We start from the raw sequence: 12,498 nt of genomic DNA on the forward strand, positions 1-12,498 counted from the left end.
AATTTTCTGATTGGCGGGAGCACACAAGGAGCCTCGCCTGCAGGGAGCACATCCCAGGAAATCGGAGGTTCCCAGCCCATGGTTTCCTGATACGCTACTGGCTGACAAGGCTCCACATCAAAAGAGCACAATCAGAAAAAACATCTGATCTAGGCTGACACTTCAGTGCAGTACTGAGGGAGTGCTGCACTGTCTTTCGGATGAGACGTTAAATCGAGGCCCCGTCTGCCCCCTCAGGTGGATGTAAAAGATCCCACGGCCACTATTTCGAAGAAGAGTAGGGGGAGTTCTCCCCGGTGTCCTGGCCAATATTTATCCCTCAACCAACATCACTAAAAAACAGATTATCTGGTGATTATCACGCTGCTGTTTGTGGGATCTTGCTGTGCGCAAATTGGTTGCAGCGTTTCCTACATTACAACAGTGACTACACTTCAAAAAGTACTTCATTGTCTGTGAAGCACTTTGGGACGTCCTGAGGTTGTGAAAGGCGCTATATAAATGCAAGTCTTTCTTTAAGATGAATCAGTTAATTGCCATGTTAAAATAACAGATAGAGCATTTAAGCATTTGTTGACTAGGATCGCCAACAGTGATTGCCAAGCTGTGGTCTTCTTATCGAGAAGCTTGTAGTGAGGGTGGGGAGTGGGGCAAGCAGAGGGAAAGCTCTATAAATATATAATGGTAAATCCACCACCCGTCCCCTACTCCCAGCGGGGAGCTCCTCTCAGAGGGAGCACCGTGCTGTAGCTCTAATTCTGACCCATGATCCCTTCGAGTGAGACTCCTCTCTCTGAGCGCAGGATCGGAGAACTTACCCACCTGTATGCTCACTTGATAATATAAAATAAAACATGCTCTCTATCTGTTAAATGTCGAATTGGATTAAAAAAGGATCTAATTAATAAATTGTATGAATTTGTGGGTAGCTCTGTTTTAATTAGGTATTATCGGTTGCTCAGTGGGTGGAATTCTCGCCTCTGAGTCAGAAGGTTGTGGGTTCAAGTCCCACTCCCACATGAAATGTTAAACCGAGGCCCCGTCTGCCCTGTCAGGTGGATGCAAAAGATCCCAAAGCAATATTTCGAAGAAGAGCAGGGGAGTTCTCCCTGGTGTCAATAAGGCTAATGGAATGCTGGCCTTTATATCTAGAGGACTAGAATACAAAAGGGTAGAAGTTATGCTACAGCTATACAAAGCCCTGGTTAGACCACACCTGGAGCACCGTGTTCAGTTCTGGGCACCGCACCTTAGGAAGGATATATTGGCCTTGGAGGGAGTGGAATGTAGATTTACTAGAATGATACCTGGACTCCAAGGGTTAAATTACGAGGAGAGATTACACAAACTAGGGTTGTATTCCCTGGAATTTAGAAGATTAAGGGGTGATTTGATCGAAGTTTTCAAGATATTATGGGGCACTGATAGGGTAGATACAGAGAAACTATTTCCGCTGGTTGGGGAGTCTAGGACTGGGGGACATAGCCTAAAAATTAGAGCCAGGACTTTCAGGAGTGAAGTTAGGAAACACTTCTACACTTCTAGAAGTTTGGAACTCTCTTCCGCAAACGGCAGTTGATGCTAGCTCAATTGTTAATTTTAAATCTGAGATTGATAGATTTTTGTTAACCAAAGATATTAAGGGATAAGACGGGTATATGGAGTTAGGTCACAGATCAGCCATGATCTCATTGAACGGCGGAACAGGCTTGAGGGGGTAAATGGCCTACCCCTGTTCCTATGTTCCCATGTGTCCTGACCAATATTTTTCCCTCAATCAACATCACCAAAAAACAGATTATCTGGTCATTATCACATTGCTGTTTGTGGAATCTTGCTGTTCGCAAATTGGCTGCTGCGTTTCCTACATTACAACGGTGACGACACTTCAAAAGTAATTCATTGGCAGTAAAGCTCTTTGGGACGTATCAGCCCAGCTTCAGCCACACGTCGAGGCAGAATCTTACAGGACAGAAGGAGGCCATTCGGCCCATCGTGCCTGTGCCTGGTCTTTGAAAGAGCTATCCAGTTAGTGCCACTCATTGAATTTCTCTTACTTCACAAAGGTCTTACCTGTTTGCAGCAAACTTGTTGGAGATGAATCCCCCCGGGATTTGAGTTACAATATAACCCCAGAAGAAGGAACCGTGGATCAGCCCCACAGTCTCGGGGTTCCAGTTGAATTGAGGTTTCTGGAGAGAGAGAGAGAGAAAACAAGAAATGGGACAGAAATGCTGCAGCCCTGTCATGATGTTATTCCATTTAATTAGATCATTGTTCGAAGCAGGCCATCATTGATGTTAAGTGCAGCATTACCAAACATCCTCATCCACCCATCAAACAGCTGCTCCTCCAGCCTCCTCCACTTAAAACACAGCCATTCCCAACAGGCATCCTTTGATTCCTCTAACATTTCAGCAAATCTCATTAAAGCTGGAGTAAATGAATTAAAGATTCAATGAAATTTATAAGCGCTGCCTGTCACTGGCTCTTTCATTTTTACAAACCCACACCTGGATACTTACCTACGCAAATGATTGGGATACTCGAGCTTTTCGATTTACGCCTCTAACCAGTTGCTAACATGCTGATATATTATCACCTTGTTTCATATTTAGCAGATCACAGAGCCTCCTTTTTGAAATGTTTACTACGTTGCACTAATTAGATTGTGTGAATCATTTCCTACACAAGTTAAGTTCAGAATGAGCTCGGATATCTTCCAGGAAACATCCGTCAAATCAGATTAATACTTTTTTTTTAAAATTTATTCTCGGGATGTAGGTGTCGCTGGCAAGGCCGGCATTTATTGCCCATCCCTAGTTGCCCCTTGAGAAGGTGGTGGTGAGCTGCCTTCTTCTTCAACCGCTGCAGTCCATGGATTTTGACCCAGCAACGATGAAGGAACGGCCGATATATTTCCAAGTCGGGATGGTGTGTGACTTGGAGGGAACTTGAGGTGACGTTGTTCCCATGTGCCTGCTGCCCTTGACATTCTAGGTGGTGGAGGTCGCGGGTTTGGGAGGCGCTGTCGAAGAATATGAAATAGTGGGGAGCCTTCCTCTAGCACAGGGGTGTCCAGGATGAGAACCCTTGGTCATTGGCAGTCCAGCCCTCGAAGCCCAGGCCACTCAACCCCATTTTTGCTTCTGTTTCTCACCTGCTGGGGGCTTTGGAAAGGGGCTGTTGGATCAGAAACCTGAGATAGATGCAGGAATTTAAACTTTATCGGTAGCCCATCAAGACCAAAAGCTTGGATAACCTTTTCTCCATAGTATCAGAAAGTAGCTGAAACAGGGCCATCTCTGGCTAATATTGGACGGTTTGATCTTTCACTAAACGTCGACTCAAATCGAATTGGAAAACAGTCTCTTAAACGTGCTTGAGCCTCAATAATGATATTTAATGGAAATGATTCTTTATCGTGACTCTCATCTCTAATTAAGTTTAAGATTTAGCAGGGCGACTGCCTGGGGCAAACGTAGTGCCGATAAACCCATTAACCTTTGATCCCAGCATCCCCGGCCACACCCCCCTCCTACGACAGCTTCATTGATTGGGGCAGCAGAAGGCTCGGCTCCCCCCTCCCACCCCCACCCCCACCCCCACTCCCCCCTCCCACCCCCACCCCCCCTCCCACCCCCACCCCCACTCCCCCCTCCCACCCCCACCCCCCCTCCCACCCAACAGGTTCCTGTGGAAACTGAACAGAAAAGCTGGGATTGGCCGGGGTCCCAGACAAACTGGGAGCCCATTTGGTGAAGTTAGTAATGGAGGGAGAGTGCATGAAGGGGCAATTCCGGCAGGAGGGGACGGAAATGGGGGGCAGGGAGGGGGGGGCAGAAACCCAAACCTGCCCGGGCTTTCCCGTCTCTTTATGGCTACCCAGCAAATTGCGATCCGAGAAGAGTGGGAGGATCTTCTGTCCACCCACCCCCACCCCCACTCCCTCCCCACCCCCACCCCCAATCCCCCTCCCCCCACCCCCACCCCCACTCCCCCCACCCCCACCCCCACTCCCCCCTCCCACTCCCACCCCCACCCCCACTCCCCCTCCCACCCCCACCCCCACTCCCCCCTCCCACCCCCACCCACCCACTCCCCCCTCCCACCCCCACCCCCACCCCCACTCCCCCCTCCCACCCCCACCCCCCCCTCCACCTTATATCGTGGCATCACTTTGGGTGCGAATCTGTGGGGTGTTCCTGGGCTACCCCAGGAATTTCCAACAGGAGCACCCTCGATAGGACCAGCGGGGGACACGGCCTTGCAGAGAGCGGGGTCAGGTTCTGTCACGGTCCTACAATGGGGCCTAAAGTTGAACGGCCTTTTGGCCCAGGTGACCTCCTGCCCTTCACTCGGGATGACACCCTGCCTCTCGGAGATTCGGATAGATGGCTGGGGCACGTGCCCCTGTTGCACTGGGCCTCGAATAGTTAATTGACCCCCATCAGCGACTATTGGCAGCAATTTAACAGCAGGTGCAATTTCCGCCCCAGCAACATTTTTGGCGCCACCTGAATTTCTAGGCTCTGTTCGTCACATGAGAAGGTGGTGTAATTTTATACCACATATTCTGGCATGGGTGGAGGATTGGTTATCTAACAGGAAGCAGAGAGTTGGGATAAATGGTACATTCTCGGACTGGCAACCTGTAGTCAGTGGTGTTCCGCAGGGGTCGGTGCTGGGTCCCCAACTCTTTACAATCTATATTAACGATTTGGAGGAGGGGACCGAGTGTAACATATCAAAGTTTGCAGATGATACAAAGATGGGAGGGAAAGTAGAGAGTGAGGAGGACATAAAAAACCTACAAGGGGATATAGACAGGCTGGGTGAGTGGGCGGAGATTTGGCAGATGCAATACAATGTTGGAAAATGTGAGGTTATGCACTTTGGCAGGAAAAATCGGAGAGCAAGTTATTATCTTAATGGCGAGAAACTGGAAAGTACTGCAGTACAAAGGGATCTGGGGGTCCTAGTGCAAGAAAATCAAAAGGTTAGTATGCAGGTGCAGCAGGTGATCAAGAAGGCCAACGGAATGTTGGCTTTTATTGCTAGGGGGATAGAATATAAAAACAGGGAGGTATTGCTGCAGTTATATAAAGTAATAGTGAGACCACACCTGGAATACTGCATACAGTTTTGGTGTCCATACTTAAGAAAAGACATACTTGCTCTCGAGGCAGTACAAAGAAGGTTCACTCGGTTAATCCCGGGGATTATTCAAGAAGGGGAGTAGGGAAAAACCGGGGAACTACAGGCCAGTGAGCCTAACATCAGTGGTAGGAAAATTATTGGAAAAAATTCTGAAGGACAAAATTAGTCTCCACTTGGAGAAGCAAGGATAAATCAGGGATAGTCAACATGGCTTTGTCAAGGGAAGATCATGTCTGACTAATTTGATTGAATTTTTTGAGGGGGTGACTAGGCGTGTGGATGAGGGTAACGCAGTGGATGTGGTATACATGGATTTCAGTAAGGCCTTCGATAAAGTCCCCCACAGGAGACTGGTCAAGAAGGTACGAGCCCATGGAATCCAGGGTGCCTTGGCACTTTGGATACAAAACTGGCTTAGTGGCAGAAGGCAGAGGGTGATGGTCGAAGGTTGTTTTTGTGACTGGAAGCCTGTGGCCAGTGGGGTACCACAGGGATCGGTGCTGGGTCCCTTGCTGTTTGTGGTCTACGTTAATGACTTGGATATGAATGTAAAAGGTATGATCAGTAAGTTCGCTGATGATACAAAAATTGGTAGGGTGGTAAATAGCGAGGAGGATAGCCTCAGTCTGCAGGACGATATAGATGGGTTGGTCAGATGGGCGGAACAGTGGCAAATGGAATTTAACCCGGAAAAGTGCGAGGTGATGCACTTTGGAGGGACTAACAAGGCAAGGGAATACACAATGAATGGGAGGACCCTAGGCAAGACAGAGGGTCAGAGGGATCTTGGTGTGCAAGTTCACAGATCCCTGAAGGCGGCGGAACAGGTAGATAAGGTGGTAAAGAAGGCATATGGGATACTTGCCTTTATTAGCCGAGGCATAGAATATAAGAGCAAGGAGGTTATGATGGAGCTGTATAAAACACTGGTTAGGCCACAGCTGGAGTACTGTGTGCAGTTCTGGTCGCCACACTACAGGAAGGATGTGATCGCTTTGGAGAGGGTGCAGAGGAGATTCACCAGGATGTTACCAGGGCTGGAGCGCTTCAGCTATGAAGAGAGACTGGGAAGATTGGGTTTGTTTTCCTTGGAGCGGAGGAGGCTGAGTGGGGACATGATTGAGGTGTACAAAATTATGAGGGGCACAGATAGGATGGATACTCAGGAGCTTTTTCCCTTCGTTGAGGGTTCTATAACAAGGGGACATAGATTCAAGGTAAAAGGCGGGAGGTTTAGAGGGGATTTGAGAAAGAACTTTTTCACCCAGAGGGTGGTTGGAGTCTGGAACTCACTGCCTGAAAGGGTTGTGGAGGCAGGAACCCTCACAACATTCAAGAAGCATTTGGATGAGCACTTGAAATGCCATAGCATACAAGGCTACGGACCAAATGCTGGAATATGGGATTAGAGTAGACAGGGCTTGATGGCCGGCGCGGACACGATGGGCCGAAGGGCCTCTATCCGTGCTGTATAACTCTATGACTCTATGACTCTATGAGGGGGTGGACATATGAGGAGAGGTTGAGTAGATTGGGACTTTACTCATTGGAGTTCAGAAGAATGAGAGGCGATCTTATTGAAACATATAAGATTGTGAAGGGGCTTGATCGGGTGGATGCGGTAAGGATGTTCCCAAGGATGGGTGAAACTAGAACGAGGGGGCATCATCTTAGAATAAGGGGCTGCTCCTTCAAAACTGAGATGAGGAGAAACTTCTTCACTCAGAGGGTGGTAGGTCTGTGGAATTTGCTGCCCCAGGAAGCTGTGGAAGCTACATCATTAAATAAATTTAAAACAGAAATAGACAGTTTCCTAGAAGTAAAGGGAATTAGGGGTTACGGGGAGCGGGCAGGAAATTGGACATGATTTTAGATTTGAGGTTAGGACCAGATCAGCCATGATCTTATTGAATGGCGGAGCAGGCTCGAGGGGCCGATTGGCCTACTCCTGCTCCTATTTCTTATGTTCTTATAACAGCACACCATGTATTTCCTATTCTTTTTTGGCCTTCTTCCTTCATTAGATGCCCATCTGTAGGGTGTTCCCAGTGTGCGTGGCACCTACCTGAATCTCTGGCTTGCCATTTACATAGACAGTGTTGTTGTTGACCATCTCAACTATTGCCACCCCCAAGTTGCACCTGATACCAAAGGAGATGCAGAAGCCAAGTCCACTCATCATGGCGATGATGTAACGCTTGGGGATTCCACAGCAGTGGCAGTCACACAATGGCTGTTTCAGCACCTCAGCTTTCACTGGTTGGCCATCTTCATTCAACTCGATTTCATCCTCCTCCACGTTTGTGCCATCTACAGCTCTGGGAGGGACAGCAATCACAACGGGTCATACATGGCAGCAAAATCAGGGAAAGCCTACGCTGTCACAATAGGAAGCACGCATAAAATCGGAATCATTCTGTATCTGAAGCAGTTGGACGTGATTTGCAAAGTAGCTCAGTGGGTAGCACTCTCCACCTCTAAGTCAGAAGGTCATGGGTTCCAGTCCCACTCCAGAGGCTTGAGCACAAAAATCTAGGCTGACACTCCCAGTGGAGTGCTACACTACTGGAGGGGCCATCTTTCAGCTAAGATGTTAAACCAAGGCCTCGTTTGTCCTTTTCTTATAATCTAAATGGTAATATTTTGAGGGGGGGTGCAAGAGCAGAGGGACCTGGAGGTACATATTCACAAATCTTTGAAGGTGGCAGGGCAAGTTGATAAGGCAGTTAAGAAAGACTATGGGATACTTGGCTCTGTAACTCCGCCTGAGGAAGGAGGAAGCCTCCGAAAGCTTGTGAATTTTAAAATAAAATTGTTGGACTATAACTTGGTGTTGTAAAATTGTTTACAATTGTCAACCCCAGTCCATCACCGGCATCTCCACATCATCTGTAAATAGGGGCATTGAATACAAAAACAAGGAAGCCATGCCAAACCTTTATCAATCACTGGTTTGGCCTCAGCTGGAGTATTGTGTACAATTCTGGCCTTGGAGAGGGTGCAGAGGAGGTTTACCAGGATGATAACAGGGATGAGGGACTTCAGTTATGTGGAGAGATTGGAGAAGCTGGGGTTGTTCTCCTTAGAGCTGAGAAGATTAAGGGGAGATTTAAATGAGGTATTCAAAATAATGAGGGGTTTTGATAGACAAACTGATTTCTCTGACAAATGGGTCAGTCACCAGAGGTCACAGATTTAAAATAATTGGCAAAAGAACTAGAGGGGAAATGAGGAGAATTTTTTTCACACAGAGGGTTGTTATGATCTGGATCGCACTCCCTGAAAGGGCGGTGGAAGCAGATTCCATAGGAACTTTCAAAAGGCAATTGGACCTGTACTTGAAGAGGATTAATTTGCAGGGTTATAGGGAAAGAGATGGGGAGTGGGACTAAATTGGACAGCTCTTTCAAAGAGCCAGCACAGGCATGATGGGCTGAATGGCCTCCTTCTATGCTGTAAGATTCTATGATTCTATGTCAAAGTGGTGTATAAATTGACATTTCCAAAATTATGCACAGTTTTGTGAGGGTAAATAGTGAATGAGTGTTACTGCCAGTCAGTGAATCAGTAATGAGGAGGCATAGACTAGAAAAATGAAGGTGGGTGTTCGAAGGGATGTTTTCACTCAGAGGGTTATTGTGATGTGAAATGCTTTACCATAAGGGGCTACTGAGGCAGAGATTACAACATCATTTAAAAAAGAATTGGACAAGTATTTGAAAAAGAAGAATATAACAGGATACGGGGAAAGTGCAGGCAAATGGGATTAAGAGCTGAAAAGCTAGTATCAACGCAGGCTTGATGTAATGAATGGCCTCTTTACATGCAGTGATTCTACTCTCTCTAAGTGAGATTGACATTTTAATGCCAATTCATAGACTAGAATCACGGAACCATAGAATCTTACAACACAGAAGGAGGCCATTTGGCCCATCGTGCCTGTGCCGGCTCTTTGGAAGAGCTATCCCATTAGTCCCATTCCCCCACTCTTTCCCCACAGCCCTGCAAATTTGTTGTTTTCAAGTATTTATCCAATTCCCTTTTGAAAGTTATTATTGAATCTGCTTCCACCGCCCTTTCAGGCAGCGCATTCCAGATCATAACAACTCGCTGCGTAAAGAAAATTCTCCTCATCTTCCTTCTGTTTCTTTTGCCAATTACCTTAAATCTGTGTCCTCTGGTTACTGACCCTCCTGCCAGTGGAAACAGTTTCTCCTTATTGAGTGGTGTTTGTGATGAGTTATTACCATTTCTGTGTGCTGGGTCTGTAACTACGAGGACCTAGGTTGAGACGTACAGGAGTCACTTAGCCAGAAGAAAGAGGAACCTCCAGCTGCTGCGGCCTGGGTTGTATAGAAGCCCAGATCCGAGAGGTGAAGGGCAGTGTGCTTAACCACTGTGACCCCAGTCCCCCGCTGTTTAGTACTTCAGTTCAAATCACAAGACTTAATCCTGGGGACTCTGTGATCTGTCATGGTCCATCATGGTACTTAGCTTTCCAAAAATGGAATTAGAATGCCTCTCGTGAACAAAAGATAGAAAGATTTGCATTTATAGAGCTCTTTTCACGACCTCAGGACATCCCAAAGCGCTTTACAGCCAAACAAATACTTTCTGAAGTGTAGTCACTGTTGTAATGTAGGAAACGTGGCAGCCAATTTGTGCACAGCAAGATCCCACAAACAGCAATGAAATAAATGACCAGGTAATATGCTTTAGTGACACTGGTTGAGGGATGAATATTGGCCCAGGACACAGGGGAGAACTCCCCTGCTCTTCTTCAAAATAGAGCCATGGGATCTTTTACATCCACCTGAGAGGGTAGACGGAGCCTCGGTTTAATGTCTCATCCAAAAAACAGCACCTCCGACAGTGCAGCACTCCCTCGGTACTGCACTGGGAGTGTCAGCCTGGATTATGAACATAGGTCCCTGGATGTAGGACTTGAACCCATGACCTTCTGATTCAGAGGCTAGAGTGCTGCCCACTGAGTCACAGCTGACACCAAAAACACGTATAAATTATAAATAACACAGGTAGGAGTAGGTTTCAAGATTGTATCACATCCCCAGGTTTGGATAGCATTGAGCAATTGCTCCAGCTTTATTCCAACATATCTCTGTCACTGACACTCCAGCCTATACGTCATCATCAACAACAACAGCTTGCATTTATATAGCACCTTTAATGTAATAAAACGTCCCAAGGCATTTCACAGGAGCGATTATCAGACAAAATTTGACACCGAGCCACATAAGGAGATATTAGGACAGGTGACCAAAAGCTTGGTCAAAGAGGTGGGTTTTAAGGAGCACCTTAAAGGAGGAGAGAGAGGTGGAGAGGTTTGGGGAGGGAATTCCAGAGCTCAGGGCCCAGGCAGCTGAAGGCACGGCCGCCAATGGTGGAGCAATGGAAATCTGCTTACACGAGAGGCCAGAATTGGAGGAATGCAGAGATCTGGGAGGGTGGTAGGGCTGGAGGAGGTTACAGAGATAGGGAGGGGCCGAGGCCATGGAGGGATTTGAAAACAAGGATGAGAATTTTAAAATCGAGGCGTTGCTGGACCGGGAGCCAATGTGGGTCAGCGAGCACAGGGGGTGATGGGTGAACGGGACTTGGTGTGAGTTAGAATACGGGCAGCATTTATGGGTTAGAATGGAGGACTCCTCACTAGAACTCTCAGAAATATAATCAGCACAGCTGCTAGTTACAACAGTCAAAAAAAATTGAATTACAGGGCACATTTTAAAATAAGCAAACAACCACCTCAAATTTATGAATGCGTTTATCACTAATTCATAAACCATAAAGGATCTCTTTACATTTCTCTTCTCATCGCATAAAGCTGCGTGATGTTAATATAAATAAATGTGTGATGGACATAGAAGCAACATTGACTGTGATTGATGATTCCTCTGTAAGTAATAAACTCTCGGGAGAGACTGATAATGCGATGATGGCTATAAACTATAGTTTGACATCACTGTCATGACATAAATTCCCGGTAAATGATTGCAAATGAAGGTTCCCCTCTATATTTAAAAGCTTGTGATGGCTATTCCATTATAAAGTACACTGAAATACAATTTTGTTCATTTATATCTATTTACATGGCAACGGTAATTGATTTATAATTACTGACGGTGGATAGGAGTCTTAAATGTAGTTGATTTTTCCAGTGTATGATTCCTGATCCCTGAGAATGAATTAGATCGTGTGTGATGGAGAGACTCTCTCTCTCTCTGTTTCTTTCAAATAAAGCCAAAGCACTATCGAAACATCCCAGTTAAACGATACATATTGTAGACACCATCAACATAGATGTGTACGAACAAATTCAGTTATAATGGGATGGTTAATATTCTTTACAGCATCTTAATTAAAGTGCTTTTTTCTCGTAATATTACTTGGGAGACTTTTTAATAAGAAGGTACTTTGCAGACATTATGAAAGTGAGATGCATGTTAAATGGAATATAAATCATTGCTCCAGTTCATATTGCGAGAATGGGTGGTTGTGTCTATTTAACTGTCAGAACTGTAGAACTCTTGCAAATCTATCCAAATTTATCCATATATATATAATTGTATCAGTCCCGGCATCTAACGTGTAACACAGTGCAGCCATTACATTTAACTGAAGATATCAAAGTCTCTGTATAACCAAACAGGCTGGTGACTTCTTAATTATTTCTCGTAACTAAAAAAAATCTAAACCAAGTTAAATGCCTGAAATCAAACGGCATCAAATTATTTAGTTCTTGTTTGAAATAAATAAACTCAGGGCAATGACCAGGTTTATTTATTTTCTTTAAAACGCAAAAAAATAAAATTTGTGGAAAGGTTTCATTCGTGGCTTTTGATAGAAATTGCTAAATAACAGGGTGTTGTATATAAATCTTTTAAACCCTACACGCAGTTAAAACGTGCTTCAGACAGATGGGAGTTAACTGTGCGAAATTCTGCATTTGTGTCTCAATATTTCTTTAAAGAATTTTGTTGATTTTGATGAATATTCGCCTTCAGATCATGAACCTGCCGAGTCTCCTTGATAATTCTACATCATTATATCATCTCCTTACTGCAATCTCTATAATAAACACACAATATCGTCATTCATTCATGAATTATGAGTTCTATGCACGGATTAGACACTGGAGGTTGCTGGCTTTATATTACAGTGTCGCTCCAAAAACTTCCAGCACTATAAAGTTTGTATTTTTTTTCTCTCTCTGTACCTTCGAAGGTGACCCAGCGAATCCCCCACCGTGTACTTGGCCTCCTCCTTGACCGGTTTGAAGATCTTGTCCCTCAGACTTGCAAACCCTTCGAAAGGCAT

General features: G+C 45.6%; 1 protein-coding gene across 2 annotated transcripts in view; it reads right to left on the reverse strand.

Annotated features, from left to right (window-relative positions):
• The window catches only part of slc17a8 (solute carrier family 17 member 8), a 51,149-nt gene extending 38,651 nt beyond the window's left edge, over positions 1 to 12,498 (reverse strand). For both annotated transcript variants that reach the window (XM_068000016.1, XM_068000015.1), the window contains exons 1-3: positions 12,398 to 12,498; positions 7,226 to 7,478; positions 2,074 to 2,192 (exon numbers count right to left, since the gene is read on the reverse strand). In XM_068000016.1, the coding sequence (XP_067856117.1) occupies positions 2,074 to 2,192; positions 7,226 to 7,478; positions 12,398 to 12,498 (473 nt within the window). The remainder of the gene's footprint in view (positions 1 to 2,073; positions 2,193 to 7,225; positions 7,479 to 12,397) is intronic.

This window comes from Heptranchias perlo, chromosome 18 (assembly GCF_035084215.1).
Source record: "Heptranchias perlo isolate sHepPer1 chromosome 18, sHepPer1.hap1, whole genome shotgun sequence".
NCBI classification, from domain to species: domain Eukaryota; kingdom Metazoa; phylum Chordata; class Chondrichthyes; order Hexanchiformes; family Hexanchidae; genus Heptranchias; species Heptranchias perlo.